The 22,328-nt window shown below is 39.6% G+C and overlaps 2 protein-coding genes across 2 annotated transcripts; one reads left to right on the top strand and one right to left on the bottom strand.

The window, feature by feature from the left end:
- Nucleotides 1–1,571: 1,571 nt before the first annotated feature.
- On the top strand, nucleotides 1,572–8,787 carry LOC115748913. Its single transcript, XM_030685568.2, has 5 exons — nucleotides 1,572–1,650; nucleotides 6,551–6,653; nucleotides 7,236–7,716; nucleotides 7,837–7,998; nucleotides 8,125–8,787. Exons 1-5 carry the CDS (start codon nucleotides 1,572–1,574, stop codon nucleotides 8,131–8,133), a joined length of 834 nt encoding a protein of 277 aa, XP_030541428.2. The 3' UTR covers nucleotides 8,134–8,787.
- Nucleotides 8,788–18,434: 9,647 nt separating this feature from the next.
- LOC115748950 (endoplasmin homolog) lies at nucleotides 18,435–22,157 on the bottom strand. Its single transcript, XM_048275035.1, is given in 13 exon segments — nucleotides 18,435–19,058; nucleotides 19,155–19,188; nucleotides 19,191–19,298; nucleotides 19,536–19,701; nucleotides 19,808–20,023; nucleotides 20,127–20,332; nucleotides 20,477–20,594; nucleotides 21,188–21,326; nucleotides 21,410–21,536; nucleotides 21,621–21,732; nucleotides 21,886–21,950; nucleotides 21,953–21,965; nucleotides 22,050–22,157. Coding segments are annotated over 13 exon segments (1,548 nt in total). The 3' UTR covers nucleotides 18,435–18,922.
- Between the last annotated feature and the right edge of the window lie 171 nt (nucleotides 22,158–22,328).

Here is a 22,328-nt window from a genome sequence, read left to right as displayed (position 1 = left end):
AGCGACGAGTGGCTTTCCGAAATTCGATAGGTTGGCCGTAATATGCCGAAAGTGGCTAGGACCGGATATTCGAGAGATGGGCAGCAAGGTCATCAAGACCGAGATTCGGTAAGTGGTCATGATTCGGTAACTTCTTGAAAATCGTAGAAGGTCAATGATGGAAGGTTGCAGGCATAAAAAAGGCCATGGAACAGTTAAGTTAGTCGCGTCAATGGGAAGTTACAAGCAAGAAAGGAAAGTAATGGACACGAACAGATCATGAGAGGTTATTCAAAAGATTGAAATTCAAAATCATTGTGGCGCTTGAAGATCAAGTTTTGGCGAACCGAAGCAAGGAAGAACATGGGCGAAAAGGGGTAGTTATTAAAGGCACCAAGATTAAAGATTTGAAAAAGATAATTGACTGAATAGTTACAAGACGAAAGGATATACAAGTATCCAGAAGAAAGAAGGAAAAAGCAGATCAACACACATCCAAAAAATACTCAATTTCCTCTGCAGTTTAACTTTTGTCGCACTTTAAGCTTCTTGCACTTTCAATTCTAGTAATCCAGTTTACTTTCCAATCATGTACTGCTTTCATAGGAGTATTGTAACTTAATTCAGACATTTGTTGATCTCAAGTCCACTTTCAATCCATCCATTTCAAATCCATATCCACACCTTCTTTACGTGACCCGATCTTCATCAGATACCTCCTTGAGAATTGAACCACATAACCTTCTTAAATAAAATCGAAGAACGAATTTAGGTGAAAGATTTTTCTCATCGCAAAACGAGCAAACATCTTTTTGGCATGCCCGGTGGGACACTTGTGGTGAGATTTAGAGAAATTGTGAGAACTAGGAATCAACCAAAAGGAGCACAAGTTGACAATGTCAACAATTCAAATGACGTGCACGTTCGGAGCACTCAATGGCTAATCAGGCTAAAGAGATATCCTATTGCAATGCCGACGTTCCATGACAGTTAACTGAAGAACAATCTCATACCTTAGCACCCAATGCTACATTGGTGGTTATGATGAAAAGAATGTTCGAGGAACAGCAGAACGAACTCACTAACCACATGATGCGACATGTGACGGATGTGATAAGGCCTATGGTGGTCAACGCCATAAACCGGGTAATATCGCGTCCTAGTTCGTCTTCTCAAGTTTCACCTTCTTATGTGAATTCTTTAGGTACCATGCTATTCCCTCAAGCATCGGGACCTCCCAATGTTGGATATAATGGTAGTAGTGGACATTGTGGTCAGAGTCTACAACCCCCGTAAGAATTGTTCCAAGGCCAGAGAATCTAACACCAACAAACCTAGTGAATGAAGTGACTGGTTATAATTTCCCTCAAACCGGCCCAATTGAAGTTAATGTGGTCAATCTCACTGTTTCAAATCCACGACCAAGACTGAATATACTAAATGTGGAACCTATGAGACCTCCTGTAGCCTAGCCTTATCCACCGATGATAGACAATCTACTGTATAAGCCAGCGCCACCAATTAACTTCAATGTGGAATATCAAGGGATAAATAGACCCCAACCGGTTGACCCTAGGGGCCAGGATCCTTGGATGGGCCAACAGAACTTGAGGCCATGGAATCCCGACCTGGTGGCCGAGTTGGTGATGCGACAGTTGGGGGCAGAAAGAGGTACTCCAAGACCTATATATAGGAAGCCACATCCCGATTGGGTTGACAATATCCCATACCTATTTATAGAATTGAGTTTTATTATCTTACGTGGCAAATTTTTACCGGCGGCTGCCACGGTGGAAATTCGACTCGGCTAAAACATGGGCAGAAATCTAAAACGACATCGTTTATGTATCATAAGACAATACACAAACGACGTCGCTAAAGTGTCTTTGTCTTCAAGGTCGCTTTCATGCGAAGGGGTGGCCGGAACTTGCGAAACCCGGTCGCTCGGTCGCTCGAGGAGTCACCGTCGTCGCTCGCTCGCCATCGTTGTTCTCCGGTCGGGCGTTGTCGTCGCCCGCTTGCCGTCATGAGGTATGCATCCTCTTTCCCTCTCTGAAAGTTAGACCCGAGGCCAAATTAGGGCATCGAGGGAAAAATTAGGGTTCGGAGGGCTGTCAATTTTGAGCTGAATTTCACCATTTTCTTCGGTTGGTCGAACCGAATTTGAGCTGCCACTGAAGCTCATTCCCTCCATTTCGACCTAGGGCTATCAATTTTGGGGCGAAATCGAAATGGAGGACTCAATTTCATTTCAGCCGTGGTAGAGTTTCTAATTTGGGGTTCAATTTGGGCATTTAGGGTTTATGTTGGGCAAAATCAGCATTTACGATGTCGTGTTGTTCTTCAAATTGTTGAGTCGGCCTCCGGCGAGCCACGTCCTCCTTTTTTTTTATGTAAAAAATCCACATAAACTCCACGTAGGCTTTCCGGTGGCCACGTATGCACCTCGCACCGAAGTAATCGAAGTTACAAAAACTTGGTACTAAAGTGATCAATTTGAAAGTTTTGGCACTATATTAAGCGTCGTACACAAGTTATGGCACTTAGGATGTACTTAACCCCATGAAAGACTATTTGAATTACTCAAATATAATGGGCATTTAACAAGCAAGACAAGTTTTGATACACTGCAAGATGAATTGTGTCGCCTCTAGATATCCTATTTTTCATTCATAGATTGAAGGGGGGAAAATGTAATTGAAGATGTACGAGATTACTTTATACAGAGCAAAATCCTTGTCAATTAGTTATATTGTTGTGGGAAAGAATCGGGGTCAATGTAGACAAAAGCCAAGATGATATTTTCTCCTGAAATACAAAGAGATAATAACACAAATGGTCCCTAAATTTTGATTCAATGTGCAATATGATCCGTGAGCTTTTAATTTGATCGATATGGTCCCTGAACTTTAGCCCAATGTGCAACGTGGTCCCTAAATTTTTAATTTAATTAATATGGTCCCCGAACTTTTGGAACATATTCAATTTAGTCCTTGAACTATAAGAAGATGTTTAATATAGTCAATACATTAATTCAAATTCAAAAATGACATTGGATTTTTTTTTATAATTCAGGGACTAAGTTGAACATGCTCCAAAAATTCAGAGACCACATTAAGCAAATTGAGAGTTTGGGGATCATGTTGTATATTGAGCTAAAATTTAAGAACCATTTGTTATTTCTTCTAAATATAAATAGCATCTTCGGTTGATAAAGATGATGATAATAATGATAACAATAATGACGACGACGATGATGATAACAATAATAATTATAAAGAAGGAACGTAAGGTGTGGTAAACTTGCATATATCTGCAGGCCAAACGAAACCACAACTCACGCGAGACAACTCAATCTCGAATTGTCGAGACGACACAAAAAACAAAAAAAAGGGAGGACAACTGCCCAATCGCCCTCAGGCTCCGTCAGGGTGCCGTGACCGGAGTCGGGGAGTGTCAAAACACGATGCGATGCTCCCTCATGCGGTCTCTACGGTCGGGCCACGTGTCAAGATCTCGAGGGCCCTCCTCTCTTTTTCACAAGTGGTCCTACTCCACGAGAGAGAGAGTTTTTGCCCTTTTCCCCGTTTGGAAGTGCCCTGTCCACCGGCCGAGATGGACCTTCCCAAAAATTGGTTGTTACCACCACTTCAGCTTTAAGGGATCTCTTACGTTCAGAAATTCATAATCCATGCTATCATCTTGATATTTAATGAATGAAATGCTTGGTTTTCGAAAACCAAAAACTGGGGCCGTAATCTTTAATGTAGCCTCCGGTGTTTTTGGCAATCGGATGGAAAATAAAAGAGCGAGAATCACAAGGGGTCGTCCAATGGGGAATCGCTCGCGCCGTAGTGGGCTGGTGATGGTGGCCGGTTGGGTCGTATAAACGGCAATTATGCGTGGAGCTTATGGTTGGGGACTTTTTTCTCACCAAAAAAAAAAAAAGGACGTACTCCAATTTGGTATTTGCGAGTGCATAAATTATATTATATCTTATTTCTCCTCGAACTTGTCCACTTCACATCTCCGTCGATTGTTAATTATCCTTAGAAAAATATGCATTCGAATTAATTTTTTTTACGGATCTTTTCAGCTTCTCAAATGTAAGTTGGAGGATGTTTCTTCACAATTCGACGACTTCTTGATTCATGAAAATGTAACGTAACAAAGCGAAAACTTTAAGGAAAATGTTTTTCGAAAAGAAAATTCTAAGGAATTCATTTTCCTAACTTAAATTTAAATATACATATTTTCTTTGATCATAAAATGGTTGTCTATTAACTGATCATTCTCAGCAAATTAAAAGCGTAGTTCCAAAAAAATAATTGGCAAATTCCTTTTTCACTCAAACAAGCACGTTGGAAATTAGAGTTTCTCCTCTTAAGGTCATCTCATGTTCTTTCCGGTGATTATCAAAGAGCCATTTTGATCAATGTGATCGCAGCATGGGGACTATCAGCAGTCAAACTTATCTTATATTTTGTTAAATCACTAGGAGAAATCATCTCAACTCAAGCAAATCGTCGCTCGAGACAAGGGGAGGAAGGGGAGCTTGATCGTAGACTTGCAATGGATAGATGATTGATTTACCTAGCTATCTTCGACACTGTGCAGACTTGCCAGTTTTTATTGAGGGACGACACAAGAAGATGAATTAGTTTGTTTTAGATTTACTTCTTAAGAAGGCGAGATTGATGTTAGAGTGCCGTCTTGAGGGTGAGCCTTGGCATAATGATAAAGTCCCACTTCCCACTTAACGTCAAGGGTTTGAGTCATGGAAACAACTTATTAGTAGAGAAAGCAAGAGCAAGGCCACATACAATAAATGACACCATAACTTAGTAGAGAAATCGCTAACGTGGACGTCCATCATCTTATGTGGTACCGACAAGGCTAACATGGCAATTTTTACTACTATTTTAATAGTTTTCGAAAATTTTTAGGGCAGGGATCACTTACTTATATGCATATCCTTGTTTTACTTCTCATTCTAATTTTCTTCTTCTTTTGTCCATTACCATCTTGTACTAGAGCAGCAATGTCGACTTCTCAAAGTCCTTTTTGTTATTCAACATCGATAAAGCATATTCTAATTGACCTATTCATTGTAGCCACATTCTACAACGGATCATTGTATCACATTAAATTTATTTATGAGAGCCAAAAATCCATTTGAACAAGTGAGAATGAACAAAACTAATCTGAAATCACACACTAACCCAAGCATGGTTTCTCCTTTTTTAATAAAATGACTCGTTATGCTCCATCTACTGTATCGCTAACACTGGTTTTCCCAGCCTTAAACCGAACAGTCCCAGATATGACTGTTTTGTATTGTGAATGCTAGGTTATCATCTTATTCAAACATTTTCTTCTGGCTATCATAATTTCGTCTTTTTTCTTTTTTTTTTTTTTTGTTTTTGGATTGGTCGTTTGACATTGGCCAACTATCCTCTCCATTTTAAGATTCATTTCTGTAATTGTGTTAGTATGATGTGCTGTTGGTTTCAGCCTTAAAAACCTCTTGCGGGGGTTGATCATTGTGCAGATGGCTCGGGTTCTCGTAGCAACATCAACAAGAGAAGCAGCGGCGGATTCTTAGCGAGTGACTTTTTAAAAAGGGGATGCCCATCATCCAATGTTCATGTGTGGACTAAGTTTAGAGATCAAATTGCATATTGAATTAAAGTTTGTGGACCATTTGTGTTACACAAGATATGCATGGAATCACACAAGATTATTATTCAATTTTATCGGAGTTATCAAATGAGAAGCCTTATCTCCCTAAAAAAATTCATTAAATAGGGCTTATCTTGCTAAATCTTTTAAAGAATTTTAATATTTATGGGATTCAATTGAAAATAAAAGTGCCATTGGAGCTCCTATCCACAATAAAATAACAAATAATAATAGTCAAAGTCTAAAATGTATACAATTAACCCAATGTTTGTCGTCCCTAACAAAATCAAAAGATACCCTTGACGACGTCACAATATACCTCGATTTTTTTTTTTTTGGTCAAAATTATACCTGGATTAATTGTATACAAGAAATTGAAATAAAACAAACAAAATAAAAGTAAATAAAAACAAGAAATTGTCCGTTATTTTTTATTTAGTATTTCTTACAACGAGCCTCGAATTCTAAACCCAATAAGCCATCCAACACAGCAAGAAACAAGAATGTAACCATAAACAAACTTCCTAGGTGATGTGGGACGAGGATATCACAAAGAAAATCTATACAGAGAGGCTTTTATGGGACGAATCCATAAACAAACTTCCAGCACAAAAGAGAAGAAAGATTTTACTTGTTATTTTAATATTTGTAATTCATTGAAATTCGTTATTTAAAAAAACAAATTTTAATATGACAGATACGAAAATCTCATCCATAGTATAACTTTATGGGAGTGATATCCTTTTTTACATTAGATTTTATTCTATTTTAAACAGTTTTCAAATAGGAAATACGATAAACTTTATTCTGTCGCGATCTTTTTATCCTTGGTATCAAAGTCAGGCTTCAGGTTCGAGTTTGTATAAATATTGATAACCTCTCCCGATAGCGGTGCCATTATCCCTATTGTTTTCTCCTTTCTCCGTTATCTCTCGATCTTGTCGAGCCCCGGCACGCCATTGCCTGACGACCCTTTTAGAGAAACCACCCAGGTAATCTTCTCTTCATGCTTCAAGATTTTCTTGGTTCCTTTTCACTTCTTGCTCATCTGAGAGTTGTATTCAGAGTTGGAAGGGCAGTTCGTCGTCTTTTTCAGTTTAATCTTCAATGATGGGGGAGAATGGTGAAGAAACGGATGCAATGGTTCTAGTTTCGCGTGAGTTCAAGGAATTGATTGGCACTCAAGATTTAAGTTGCAAACGGTTGTGCGACCTGCCTGATGCCATTCTCCTACACGTCCTAGATTTTCTACCAACGAGAGCTGCGTTGAAAACGAGTGTGTTGTCGAAAAGATGGAGGCACTTGTCGAGGTCGATTTCTAATCTCGTCTTCGGTGAAGAAAGTATCTTCGAGAATTCGCGTTTTTTTAAATTTGTGGAAGGAGCATTGGCGTTTCGTGACTTGTCTCCTTTGAAAGTTTTTTCCCTTTCATTTTATGTGGCTGTTGAGGACCAATCTCGCGTAAATACTTGGATCGATTCTGCGATAAGACGCAAAGTTCAGGAGCTTCGCTTGAGGCTCCGGGTACAAATTTATCCTCCTCTTGAGTATACCTTGCCCTGTTGTATATTCAGGTGTGAAACACTGGTAGAGTTCCATATTGGATGCCTTCATAATTTCAGAGTTCCTTCTTTGGTCTCTCTTCCAAATCTGAAGGTCTTAACTCTAGATGATGTTGGATTTGGGGATTCATTGGAGAAGCTGCTTTCACTTCCTTCCCTCGAGGAGGTGTCTCTTAAAGCTTGCAGGTTCCACGAAATCAAGGTTTTGAATATTGGTGCTCCCAATCTTTTGAAATTCTTCATGACTGACTTACCTAAGGATTTCAGTAGACGCGGCCAAGTACGGATTCATGCAGCTAGAATCAAATCCTTACGTTATTTTGGTCCATATGACCGTAACCTTAACATATCATGTCCATCGTCGCTCGTTGAAGCTGTCATTGTAGCATTTCAAGCGCAGGAACAACCTGATCAGTATGCCAACCATGTGTTTAAGCTCTTAAAGGAGCTTTCTAACATAGAACATCTCACTTTATATCTCGACCGCCTTCAGGTATGCTTTCCTGTTTTTTTCTTCTTCTTTTTTGTTTATCCTTCGTTTCTTTGGAGCAATTTATTATGCTTCGAACTACTATTGGTCTGGAATTCACTAAATTTCGGGCTTCCTTATCAGGTTATGGATGAGAGAAAAGATCTCCTTGACTCTTGTCCGGTCTTTCTTAGCCTCACCCAGTTGAAGTGGTACATCTCTCCAATGTACTTAGGTCTTAGTGTACTTCAGATCATGCTCAGCCAATGTCCTTGTCTGAGGAGTCTTGTGTTTGTGTTTTGCGAGGTAATTATCCTACAATTATTGATTCTCATCCCTTTTCTGTTTTAGCTTGCGCCAGATAAATTTCAGAAATTAGGTCAGAGCTAAGTGATATTTATTTCTGATATAGTTCTTGATCAAGAACTCTAGAATGGATAGCTGGACGCTGGACCCAGTGCCTCGGTGTTTTCTGTCATCGCTTAAAGAGATCGGGATTTGCTACTTCACCGCAGTTGATACCGAACTCTTAGCTGTGAGAGTTTTACTCGGGGCTGCTGAAGTTTTGGAGAAATTGTTTATACATTGTTCTCGGGGCTATATGAAGAAATTTCGAGGGTTGATGAAGCGTTTGATGAAACTTCCTCGGGCTTCAAATCAATGCTCAATTTCGGTAGATTTTAGGGAGAAATGCGGTGCATGCTCTTCTACGGGTTTATTTAGATAATCTAGCTGTCTTTGCTGAAATGAGAACATTTTCCTGAAGGAGGACATCCATCATGTGGCTGTAGGTGAAATCATGCTCTCATCAATATTTCTCAAGTTCGCCATTTTGGAAGACACATACACTGTTTCTATCTTTTTCATGACGTCATCAAAATAGATCGTCCATTCTTCAGACATAGCTTACACAAAACAAGAATGTTAATTTGAGGGATCATTGATACCAATTATCATGTCGATGTTGTGGCGATCGCCACGTTATTTACTGCTTTGATCAAGACCTTTGGCCTCTGAATTATGGAGTTTGTTCATATTATGGACGTGTTTATTTAGCTAAATGATGAGGTAAAGCTTGTTTACGTGTGGCACTTTTCCCAAACTGATGCTATGATCCTTTCAGTTCTATCGTTTGTTTAAAATTACTATAAGGAGTATTCGAATTTTGTCTCTAATCTCTTCTTTCAATTTGGATTTTCTCCATTTCCCACGTTTAATGTTGATGCACTCCGGAATTTTATGTAGGATCTCGTTTGAAAATTTGAGGCTACATGTGCTAGGATGAGTTGAAAATAAAGGAAGCGTTACCGTGGATGGAATCGAATTGGAATTGGACTTGAATCTGCAAGTGGGCTCAAATGGACGTACACTTCGCAAGGTGAACTCCATTGGTGGGCTAAGACGTAATTTTTCAATTGAAATGATAATGGTGAAGTCGAACAAGTGCAATTCCAGGAAAATGAGAGATCTCCACATAATGACAGTTATTTTGAAATGGTGATGGCAAAGACTTTATGTTCGGTGCATGCGAACATAAAAGACTTTATTGCTTCATTTCTTTCTCGATAATAGATCAAATGACTACCTGTATCGCTCGAAATAACTAGTTAATAAATAATATTTATAATATCGATAATATTTTATGTCAAAATAATTTTGTGGACGATTAAGATATTTTTCATTTATTCGTTTTTGCAAGTGATTCAAGTAATTATTTTTTGAAAAAATATTTTTTAAATTATTTATTTTCCACGAAATTAATGCATCCTAAAGAAAAAATCTAAACGTAATAACATATCACTTATTCAACATAATTTTTTTTTTGTCGAATATTCAACATATTTAACAATCACTATCTATAATGAGATTATCGCTTCCAAGTCACATCAGAGTTGTTGCCATGGCGGTAAAGTCATGTTTGCTCTTAATCTACTGTAGAGTTAGATGAGAGGAAAGCTTTCTAAGATAGAAGAAGAACGGTGAGAATATTTTCTTGAAGATTGATTCTCGTCAAACAAATGGACCTTGTGTATGCAATAAATCTAAAGTAACTATCGTAAACTCGGTTACTATTTACAGTAATCTCTCGAGCCATTGTCTATTATTTTACTGTGTTTTTTAATGACTACATTACTATAAAGCCTTTTTAAAGAAATATTGCCGTTATTTCTCCCAAGTATGAATGGGATTATCATCATCTCAGTTTAGGTGGTATACCCGTTTGACCTACCGCCACATAAACATTCGAAGACCTAACATATGTATGCATCTACATTAACATGACAGTTGTTACCAGCAATTTTTGAATTGAAAAAAAAATTATTGACAAAGAAATTAAATCCTTCACCCCCTTCCGTTGAAGCACTCTAAGGTGATAAGGCGGCCTTTTGAAGATAACAATTTAGAGATTCCCATCCAAAGAAAAAAAAAAGATAACAATTTAGAGAGAATTTAAATACATTTTCAGACGTGCATAGCATGGGTTTTTATTCTAGTCTATATATGTGTGTATATAAATGAGTTCGTACGAGGTTGGCCACATCGCTTACTGGCGAGCTTTGACCAGCAACTCGTTCGCTTTATCAAATATATAATGTTGAATCTCTCATTCTTACGAAAATTCTAGTATGTTGCGACCTTCTTCAAGGTGAATCACTAAAAAAAAAGCTATAGATTACCAATCGGGCACAAATGGTTTCTCATTAAAGATGTGCCTGCAACTCTTGCGGGCTCCCCTATGCCCATATGAACGGCTACTTGGGTTCCAATTAAATCTCACAGTCATACTTAACTTTTGGAGTCGCCAATAATTTCTTATGGATCCATTAGACATCCAAGTAAGACACGAGTATCTTTCTGAACGGGGAAACTTGGCTATGTTAGATTAATTTAATCTTTTTCTTTTATTTTGAAAATATTTTTGGATGCAGTTTTCACCAAATCACTATTATGTAATCCGATCATGCGAGTGCATAGCCGCTAAAAGTAACACTCAATAATAAGAAACAATAAATATTTGTACTCAATATAAATTTCAAATAAATAATCGATGGTGTATTACCATGGTCTTTATTAAATACTACTATCTCAAATCACATAATATAAATATAGAACACGTTTGTTTCGCAAAAAATAAATAATTCGCTTACGACAATGAGCGAACACGAAAGTATTCAGACATAAATTATAAATTATGATTCATAAAAATGTTTTACTACTTGAATATTTCGAGTACCGATTTTTCAACAAAAAGAGGGTTATTAGTCTTATTACAGCCAATAATCATCGAGTCAAAGGAGTGTGGTGAACGAGGAGCGAAGAGTATTTGTCTTCGTAAGCATTGTTTCGTCGTCTTCCCCGTTTGGATGCCTTCCTTCGATAGTTTCTATGCCCTTCTCACCTTTCAATTCTCCGCACCTCATAACCGCCCAGGACAAGATTTTATCCGCAAGACCAGCGAGTTTCGGTCGAATCCCTTCGTGGGTCTCCCTCAACAGCACTTCTTCGGTGAAATCTCCTCCCGCCCATTTTACCCGCAAGACCAGCGAGTTTCGGTCGAATCCCTTCGTGGGTCTCCCTCAACAGCACTTCTTCGGTGAAATCTCCTCCCACTTGCATTTGGTATCTCTGTCCAGACAGGGGAAATTTGAATAAGTTCATGCGTTCTTCAAGAGAATGGATGAAGTGGGTGTTGGGTGGTCTTAGGCCTCTCGCATCCTAAAAGCTAGTTCAAAGGACGATGTTTTTCCTCACACTTATAAACCGACCATCAGCCCCTTCCACAATCGATATGGGACAACTCCAATAATCTCTCCCTCACACATCGGGCGATGGGTCGGAAGCAGCGACAACCCGTATTTCTCCCGTATGATTGTTGGGTCCAGACTTGTTGGTAACCTGGCTCTGATACCGATGTTGGGTGGTCTTGATCATCTCTCATCCAAAAAAATAGCTCAAAAGACGATACTTTCCCTCACACTTATAAACCAACTACCACATTGGGCAAAACAATAAATAGATTTCCTTCTTTGACTAAACCTATATATGAGAAAATGAATCGAGCACAACCAATGGAAATATACTAACCGAAAGAAAAATGACACCAAAAATTTTTACGTGGAAAACTCCTTCAATACGAAGGATAAAAACCACGAGACCATTCATGGAGTCCACCCGAATCTCCACTCTTAATAGTTTAGGTACAAAACCTAGCTGAATTCGTCCTCTCGTCGTCTCTCTACTTCTCTGTTTTCTACATTCGTAATCACTCTTCTAACACATTGTTCCGTGTACACGAGTTAGTCAGTCTCACCCTCAGGAAGAGGCCCACATTCGAGGCGATTTCGTGTAGATATTCAACTTCTCTTTTTCGGGAATGGTAATTCAAATTATTATCTCCAATCGTTTGTTTTCACCTGTTTGGCGCAATTTATACTTTCAGCGATCTGTAAGTAAGGAATTACGGAAAGGAAGAGCCCATTGGAGATGGAATAAGGTTCTTGAGAAAAACACAGAAAGCGGCTGTTCTGTATCTTTCGAATGTGTTACACTCTGTTGTGAATCTGAAGAAATTTGCTTGAGTGATGGCCACGGCCTAAAGAAGCCCACTTTGCCGTAATTGCAAGCCTCGTGTGACTTCCTTCTTCATACCAAAGAACAAGCCAAAAAAAAAAAATTGAAAATTTGAATGAGTGAATAGAAGACAAAAGGTGAACGAGTTTGAAGTCTGATCTATTTGCGAGCCACTTGGAGTGAAACGACGACCATAAGTGGAAAGAGACACTGATGCAAAACTGTCAAACGGGCAAAGAATTGGATGAATCTAATCTTTGGAGAATCGAATCTGTCTTACTTGTTTGGGAGGTGGGTGGCTTTGTCTTCATTCTATTGGATGGTGGTAGCCCAAAGCTTTGAAAGGAAAGGGTTCAGTGATACCTTCTATTAACAATGTGACAATGGAAGACACAAGATTCTCGAAAGCGTCGAAAGCCTCGATTCTTTCTCCTTCCTTTTCGATTTCTAGACCCTCTGGGGTGCGCATGAAAACACTTCTCCAACTGAGAATGGCTTTTAGCAAAAAGTTGGTTTTTCTGTTTTTACTTTTGAGCAGAAGTTGATTTTTCAATTTCTACTTCAGAAGTTGATTTCTAGTTGAGAAATGCGTTTGATAACTAACATAAATTTCAGCTTCTGAAATAGAAATTCGTTTGCTAATGACTCGAAATTTCAGCTTCTGAAATAGAAATTCGTTTGATAATGGGTGAAAATTTCTACTTCAAAGATGTTATTAGAACAATTTTTTTTTTTTTGTTCTCATCTTTCATTTCTGGGTAAAATGAAAAATACGATACCCCCGCTCCTCCCAAAAACAGACCAGGCAAATTGAGAAACCTAGTTTGGTTTCTCTTCATCGTCCTCTTTCGGCCCCGCACGAGAGAATGAGTCCATTTCGGGGACGATGTCTTTCCCTCGAAAGCTTTCCGATTCCACCGCCATTAGTGAGTCGCCATGTCCAGAAAAACAAATCAATACTGTGGGAACGACCAAACGTTTTCTTTGACGTCTCGCGTGCTAAAGCCACCGAAGATCGTCCCTCCTTTAGGACGGAAGACTACGTCGACGGCCATCGAATGATGGACGACCCTTGCTCCTCCCTTCGTGGCTACTCTCGTCGGCCGTTGGATGCTCACCGCCAAAGCCCTTGTGTGACGGCCTAAATTTTCACAAGCGAATTAGTCGATATTAGATTTGGATTATTATTATTTTCGCGCAGTGAGATTTTGAAAATAATAAATTAGTTGGGCGCAATATTTGTGTATGAACTTGGCCCCGACGCAAATATGGTTCGCGGTTAAACCGCAAAACCCTTTGCTCAGCCCACCCCTTCATATCTGGCCGACACCTCATCACCATGTGGCAAGTTTACCCACGCCACTACCATCTCCACCTCCTGTACTGCCCCTTCTCCTTCTCATATTTGCCCCCTCGTTCCTCATTTTCGTTTTCAGCTGCAGCCCAAGGCGTGCAAACAACTCCTCACCAAATCTCCATCCCACCCTCACTTCCATCACATCTCGCCCGAATTCCCAAGGACAGCTCCATTTTGACCTCAATTCCTGTTGTGAAGATTATTTTACCACCCATCGCCACTCTCTTTGTGACACCCAGGAACCGCAAATTCTGTCTCATCGGCGTCGCTCGTGCTCTCAATCGCTCATCTCTCATTCGATCGTGTGGAAGAATAGACGAGCTTGTGGTTGTGGTGGTGCGGCAACGATTCGTGGCGGTCTTGCGGCCTCTCTTGAGGGTGAAGAATCGAGGCAAGTTATTTCTCTAAACCATTTACTAGCCTTGCAATGCGTGTCGACATCGGTGAGTCGGGTGGCAAATTGGTTCGGAAGTCTCGGCCCGGGCATGGGGAGTAGCTGCGTTGTACGGTAGAATTCATGCATGTCAAGTACATGCTGAGGGTGTCGCGTTTGGGTTCTTTCGGCTGGGCTCATCGACGGAAAGAAAAAAAAATTACAAATAAAAATAAAAGGGGATGCAGTACCGAATTTGTGTGTACGCGACTCCGAGAACTAGAATTGACATTTTAGAGTCGGGGAATGGGAAATTCTGAACTTGATGGCTTCAGCTAAGCTAGAATTGGGTCCTTTGCTTACTCAAAAATTGAGTCTCCATTGCTTTTTACTGTGAAACTGGCGACCAGCGAGCCAATGGAATTCTAGCTCTGTTTTAGGTCTTTTGGGCCTCCTCTGTTAGTGTTGAACCTGAGAGTTGAATTTCCCAAAGCACCACTCGCTACTTTGAATTGCTTGAAAGTTAAAGACCCGAATATTTGAGGAATATTTAGTCGGTTTTGGGCCTCCTCTTAAATAGGTTCTCTCGTGCGCATAGCTATGTGTAGCTTACCAAGACACAACCATGCCATAAGTATATGATAATAGTCATCATCAAAGTCTTCCCAACTTGGTTCATTTTCTCCAACTGAAGCTACCGCACTAACTCCCTCCATATTTCCTATAAAACGAAAGGCATCAACAGACGACACCACACGATATTATAAGGTGAAAAGAGAGAAAGAAATGAAAGACTTTATCTGTTGACAAGTAAAGAAATCTAAATAATAGTCAACACATAACTACGCAATTCAATATCAACGAGGAAACCAGCCACAAAATAACTATAGCTGCATAAATAAATAAAGAAAAAAGCCTAAGCTAGAATGTCTCAAATACATAGGTCTTTTAATCTTATAAATCCACATAGAAATCCATAACATATGTCAACATCTACTTAAATAGAATCAAGCACATAACGTCGCCATTCGAGTTCCGTCAAGATGAAACCCTCTCTCCAAGCAACATCCGTGGAACCATGATTCAGAGCTTTGGCATAAAATGTCGGTTCCATGTCGGGCATGCTTTTCGGGATGGCAATGAAGGCTCCCATGGAGTAGGGGTCTACAGGCTGTGGGGTTTGAGAGGTGACATATGTATGTGATGATTGAGTCATTCTAAATTGGAGAGATTCTAAAATGGCTTTGCATGCGCGATCAAATTCGTATGAAGTGCTCTTTCTCCTCCTCTTCAAATTTGGAGTCCTATTCAACCCGTGTTTCTCAAGAACCGGGGTAGCCCTCGGTTCATCATCCAACCCTTGCCTAGTTTGGTGTTCATTATGCAACCCATCTTCCGACAGAGATTCTTGCACCCTTACTTCCTCCAGTGTACCTCATGAGACACTACCAACAAATTCATCCCTAGCACCGTCCTCTGATGACATCCGATCTTGCACATTGCCTTATGCAAACTCTCCAGTAGCATATGTATCCTCAAACACCACACAAAGTGGGGATACAAAAAAAAACCCTTCCTTTCTAAATGTAGCCCGTTCGGTATGTTCCTGCGCCATTTTCAATAGGACATGCATCAACAAGTTTCAATAAACATACATATGAAGCTAGAACAAAAATCTCAAAAGTCGGGCTATACCTTCACATGAGTCTCCCAGAGAGTTTCATCATCCACAACAACCCCGTTGTTTATATTGTCTCATCCAAATCCGGTTTGGTTAAGGAGCTTCTTGAAACCGCCATACGGCTTCTTCGGTTTGAATGCCCTGTTCTTGAACTTGTCCATAGAATATTGTCACCCTGTCCGCTTATTGAACTCGCGCTAAATGTTATTCCACTATGCTTTGTTGAAGGTAGAGGTAGTCCGATTCCCCTTATTAACCTCGTCTACCATCAAGCTTACCAATAATTGCGTCAATGGCTCGGTCCACTTAGCAATGACCGTTTCTTTTTGGGATGCCATTTAATGTAAACCGATCGAGTATAACATGAGCCAAATCATTAAAATGAATTAAAACATTCGTTCAATCCATAAAGAACTTGCTTATGCGCATTTCATAATAATCAATCTGCTGAAACAGTAATTTTGAAATGCAAAAGTTGCGCATATCACTACCTTTGTTAACCAAATGCAATCCTTCCGGAGAGTATCGCTTATATGATCCTATTCCTGTTCAAGAAATTGGATAGAACGTAAAAAAGAAATGTTATGTGCACAGAAAGCATGAAGCAACAAGTTTCATTGCAAAAAGAGATGTCAACATACATGCTGTCCGATGCTCATTAAATCCCTACATACATGCATTAAACCACAGTAATCATTATCAAGCGATCCAAGTTTAAAGCAGTTGAACAGATTCGTCTATGTACACATAAGTGTAGTGACACTCACACTAGAAATAAACAGGAAAGAAGGATCTACAATAACCAATCTAAACAGAACATAATAGCATCAAACTGTCACAAGCTATGCTCGAGGCTATTACCATTATGTCTAACTCTAAGGGTTAGATAAATGAGTACCAATGTCCCAAAGCTTGACCTGCAATCGCAACAACAGGAGATTACTCAAGTCATAGAGATAGATCTACTAAATGGGAAAGAGTAGATATATCCCTTTCACCTATATGTTGCATAATTAATTGAACAAAGACGCCACAAGACCCGGAGGGAAAAAACCAACATACCCACAATTCAAAAACAACGTCCCAACCAACAAGAAACAGCGCACTGATCCTGCAAATTCAGGATTAGCGAGACAAGCTATCCCGTATGAAAGAGGGGGAGGGAGATAAACTAGAATTCCACAAGGCGCACAAAACTGGAAGCAAACAATACAACCGAGAAAAGGTCATCGGACGTGCGAATTAGGAGGCGACGGCGGAACCGCCGAGGTGAGAGGAAACCGAAGCCAAATAGAGAGAGAAAACCCTAACCTCGCAGATCCGACTTATTTCGACACAAAAGACAAATCGCAGCTGAGAAAAGGTCATCGGACGTGCGAATTAGGAGGCGACGGCGGAGGCGGAGATGGATGCGTGGTTGAGAGTGACCGAGAACATTGTGGAGCGTTGATCCGGAGAGAAACGTTCGGCGTTGAAGACGGAATAGAGAGAGAACCCTAACCTTGCAGATCCGACTTCCTTCAACACAAAGGATGAATCGCAACCGACAAGAGGTTGTCGGACGTGCGAATCGGGAGGCGACGGCGGAGGCGGAGAAGAGAAAATTTTTGTTGAAGAGGGAGAGAGAACATTCGTTGAAGAGGGAGAGAACTGGGCGTGACCGAGAACATTCATTGAAGAGGGAGAGAACTAGGCGTTGACAGAAGAGGATAATAAGGCTCAAAATCTGATCGACAGAGAAACGAAATTCATGACAGAAGCTATTACGGACCGAGCGAAGTGAACATTTTTTACTTCTTGGATGAGACTCAAAATCTGATCGAGCAAGATTTTTCACTTCAGAATTGAAAAACACAACAAGAAGTCAAATTTTTTATCAAACGGCTTTCTACTTCGATCAGATTTTTATCAAACGCATTTCTCTGTCGAATGGGCTTCCGGCAGAGAAATGAAAAATTTGAAGTGTTTTCATGCGAGCCCCTAGTGTCGTCTTCAGTATCAGGCAGAAGCAGGTACAATAAGCTTCCAGAACTCAATCAGACGCTTTGTCTCACTATAAGCTTCCAAATCATATCAGACAAGATATGATAATAAGTGGGAAACAAAGGGTATACAGAGGTTGATTGCATAGGGAAAAATGCATCCATAAAACTACTGACATCTTCAGCCTTTTAAAGACAATAAGCACAATGAGTCCAGCCTAGCCAAGCCAAACAAAGCATCTACAAAAGCGTGAATTTGCTTTAACTGGCCTAACGTTCCTCAAGGAACATGTACTTGCCAGCTATTTTACTAGCTCCGCCCCTAACAATATCACCACCAGTAGTAACTATCAAAATTTGCAAAGCCAAAAACACAGACCAAACCTACTTTGGAACTTTCATATCGAATTTTTTTTTTTAAAACTTTGTGAGATAAAGAACCTTCAAAGTTGTGTAAAAAAATGAAATCTTAGGCGTTTAATTGATAACACTCCCACACACTAAAACATTATTTGACCTTAACAAGGGAAAATTCAGGAAAATAAATTACAATATCTTCAAAGAGGAACAGTTATCCATTTACATGGTAAAGTCATTTTATTTCAAGGTTGCGCATGTTAGTTCAGCCAAGAATAGAGAGATTACTAGTTAGAGTATACATGAAAAACTATGCGTAACTCAGGGTCCTTCACCACCCTTTCTCGAAGCTCCTTGATGATTGGATGTCTTGGATTAATCTCACGGACCCTCTTTCCACGCATTTATGCCTGCTTGTTAGCATCCGCTAGGGTCTGTGACTGCATGATCCTTTCCATATTTGCACTCCATCCATATTTTGAAGTCACCACCACACAAGGAGTGTTATCCAAACGAATTGCTTATCTTCACATCATCAATATTGTCACTGGCAAGAGCACTCTTCCACCATTTGGTCAGCTACTTGAAAGACTCCTTGAGGTCCTTATCTTTCTGAGTCTTTTCCAAGTTTCAAACCCTCCTAGGACACATTCTGGAATTTCTTATCTTCATAATCCATTAGGTATTGCATTAGGTACTCATCCACGGGATTGGTGAATAAAATAACCAGCAAGGTAAAGGTACAGACAGCCATCAGCATCAAAATTCACGACCGCGATATAAGAAAAGATTAACAAAGTATCATAAGCGTAATTAACTAGTTACAATCTTGCACTTAATGTCAAAAAAAAAATTAATAGGTTTTGCACAACAAAGAAAAGGAAAACACAAACCTCATAATTTTTCTTCTAGAGTCTCTCAAGGAATGGAGACTTCTCTAGCTGTTCCTTGCTGTTTCCCGTTATATAAAAGATATCCTTCTGGCCAGATTTCATTCTTGAGATGTACTGGTCCAGTGAAGTTAATTGACCATCGGACTTGGTACTGCAGAAATAATGGGAAACAAAAATAAGTCAGGCCAATATAAGTTGGTCATTCCACATTATATTTAAGAATGCAGGGAAAAGCGTTTCATCATACCTCTCAAATCTGAGGAGCTTAGCCAACCGGTTCTGTTAGTGGCATCTTCAATTATACCGAGTTTAATGGACTTGCCAAACTCATTCCAGAATTTTGCGTATTGACCTTTCTTCTCATCATCTTCATCAACAGTTTTTTCAGTATCTGCTCCCAACAGCGAAAAGTCATTAAGCAGGCAGTAGAAAATGAATTGGAAAGATCATCAAACTGTTTTAATGAACAAAAGACTAGCTCTAACTCCTAACACAGTTATCACAACTTAACAAAGCAATCCCTTAAGAAATCTAGAGATCCTTCAAAGAGGAGTAGTAAACACATAATGTCATGACATTTTCATCTAGAGAGGAAAGGTTACTTCAAGATGAGAGATGCCGCTCGTACCTTTCTTGTCTTTGTTGTTAGCATCCTCCGGATCCTCCTCAGCAATCTTACGGATCATATCAAACGCCTTCCTGATAAGTTTCTTCTTAATTGTCTTCAAGCTGCTGTGTTGTTGAAGCATTTCCCTCGATACATTCAGGGGCAATGTGTCAGAATCAACAAGACCCTCGGAAACAAACACTTCTTTGAGAAACACGATCTAGAAACCAATATTAGAAAACCATGTTTCTCATTATGGATAAAACAGCTAGAACTGAGCACAATCCGGTGACCTTCAAAAAGTTCAGACACTTGGGTAAAAGTTTGTCAAATTCATCAGAAATGAATACCCGTCGAACATATAGCTTCAAGTTCGATTTGTTGGAATTATAATAACTTTCATACAAATCATGAGGCGCCTTAGGCGGCACAAAGAGAACTGCCTTGAACTCAACATCACCTTCAGCAGTAAAGTGACTCCATGCTAAAGGCTTCTCATCACTGAAATCCTGTCGAAAGATGAACAACTGTTAATGAGGGACTATCTAAGGACAGTTAAAACTGGAAGAACATGATGATGAATCATCCCCAGATGCAGGGATAGTCATTTACCTTCGCTAGAGAGTGATAGAACTTCGTGTATTCCTCCTCAGTCACCTCCTTTGGGTTTCTCAGCCATATAGCCTTCACATCATTCAAAAATTCCCATTCATAAGTAGTTTCAGTCACCTTCTTAGTCTTTGGCTTTTTCTCCACATCCTCATCGTCAGTTTTCTCAGCATCTTCATCCCCTTCTTCCTCAGAAGAGCTTTTTTCCGCTTTTTTTATTAATCAAGATGCAAAGTACATAAGTGCACATGCAATAGTAATCTCGACACATATTGACATGTTTACCACTAAATCTAGTACAAAATAATATGTTAAAATTTAAAATATAGTGAAAGGCTTTTCAAGATATGCACATGATTCCTCTTCCTCACTTGCCTCATCCTCATCTGCGGGAACTTTCACATCGACCTCTTTCCTTGCCCACAAATAGATAGGAAAGTTAATAAATTCTGAGTACTTCTTCACTAAATCCTGCAGAAGACAACCGGTGCCAGATGTTACCAAACCATTGTGACATCAGTGGGAACCCCCAACGCAAAATTGAGACCACTATTGGCAAAGTTAAGATACTACAAAATTTTCATGAGAAATCGGTGCTGAGAACTCTGTCAGAACTAGAGAGTCAAGATAAGACCTGTATAGTGTATGACAGCATAACAACCCACAAGGCTTTTTGGTTCTGCACTGACTTCATGATTCTGAAGTTCAGAACTGTGCTTAGGGATAGACAGTAATGACAAATAAGCTCAGACTGCCTTTGCAGATAAGAGAACCTCAGTGAAGGAACATTTACAACAAGAGAAAGAAGACAAAGGCGTTACTGGCAATAAAAAAAAAAGGCAAAGTGCAAAACAATAAAAAAAATTAGTATAACTCACAAACACATCCTTGAATGCAGCTTGTTCAGAAGAAAATGTGCGTATCTAGTTCCAATCCAATAAGTTATCAGTGCTGATTATTTAGAGAAGGATAAATGAGGCAAAGGTTGCAAAATATCCCAGAGTCTACAGTCCCTAAGAACAAATGGAACCTAGTTGTGACCATGCTCTGAATTAGGAATGCACCTTCAATTTGCTCTCTTCCAAGTATTCCCCAGCTTCCTCTCTTAGATCCAGTTTAATCTCAGTTCCACATCCTCGCGGCTCATTCCATGTGTCTTCAGAAATTGCAAATGCCCCATCAGCCTTTGATTCCCAAACATACCTGAAATCCAGGTAATAAGATAGCCACAGTTAAGACAACTGAAGGCAGAAAATTTGATAATCCCAATAATGCAATCATCTTACTGTTTGTCATCATTATGTTTGCTGATGACTTCGACATAGTCAGCAACAAGGTACACGGAATAAAAACCAACTCCAAATTGACCAATAAGGTTGAGATCTCCACTCGTCTGCATTTTCTCTACAAATGCTGCATGAAACATTATAATTGAATGAATAGGAGTTCGTTCAAGTAATTCAAGAAACCATCATGAGCTTGGAAATATTGAGGCACCTGAAGTTCCAGACTTTGCAATTGTTCCCAAATTCTTGATCAGATCCTCTTTTGTCATCCCGATACCTCTGTTGCGGATGGAGAGAATCTTATTTTCTTTGTCTAATTTAATATACAGATATAAACAACCCACCAGGTCAGTAACTAATCAACCACCGTGTTAAATACAGTTTGAAATTATGAATTGACTAGAAGAGCTAAGCAATGAGTTTGACCAATCAATACCAGAGCACAAAAACCAATTGGGAAAAGGTTTCAAACCAACCTGGATCTCAAGCTTAGTATTATCACCCTCTCCCAATATCTCCTTGTCTGTTAGGGAAAGGAATGTATTTTGTCCGGAGCCTGAATCAACAGGAAGATACTTCAGCCTTTTCAAAAGAGAGAAAGCAGGAAATATTGCATTCTAATAAAAGAAGATAAGCTTACATCAGACGCATTGGAGATCAATTCCCTAAGGAAAATGTCCTTGTTGCCGTAAAGTGAGTTGATAATGATGTCCATGAGCCGAGAAACCTCAGCTTGGAATTTCTGCATTGCTGCGGAGCGACCTCTTTGAGATAGTCTCCGCTTCCCTGGACCAACATCAAATTTCCAAGCTCTCAATACACAACCCCAAGAAGACTGTAAATCCTTACGGGGAAACTAAGTAATAAGGAGCGCAAGCTTATCGGTAAAAGACCTTTTGGCGACATCAGAATCCGTGGA

Source organism: Rhodamnia argentea, chromosome 2, assembly GCF_020921035.1.
Source record: "Rhodamnia argentea isolate NSW1041297 chromosome 2, ASM2092103v1, whole genome shotgun sequence".
Taxonomy (NCBI): Eukaryota; Viridiplantae; Streptophyta; class Magnoliopsida; order Myrtales; family Myrtaceae; genus Rhodamnia; species Rhodamnia argentea.
Note: the sequence above shows the minus strand (reverse complement) of the source record. Positions and strands in the feature narration are given on the sequence as shown.

What these genes read in the sequence shown, in the direction of transcription:
- LOC115748913 (XM_030685568.2), top strand. Translation starts at nt 1,572, where the DNA reads ATGGGCCAACAGAACTTGAGGCCATGGAATCCCGACCTGGTGGCCGAG. An exon ending in ACAGTTGGGGGCAGAAAGAG is followed by an intron (nt 1,651 to 6,550) that starts GTACTCCAAGAC and finishes CTCTCCCGATAG; the next exon opens with CGGTGCCATTATCCCTATTG. An exon ending in TATATCTCGACCGCCTTCAG is followed by an intron (nt 7,717 to 7,836) that starts GTATGCTTTCCT and finishes CTTCCTTATCAG; the next exon opens with GTTATGGATGAGAGAAAAGA.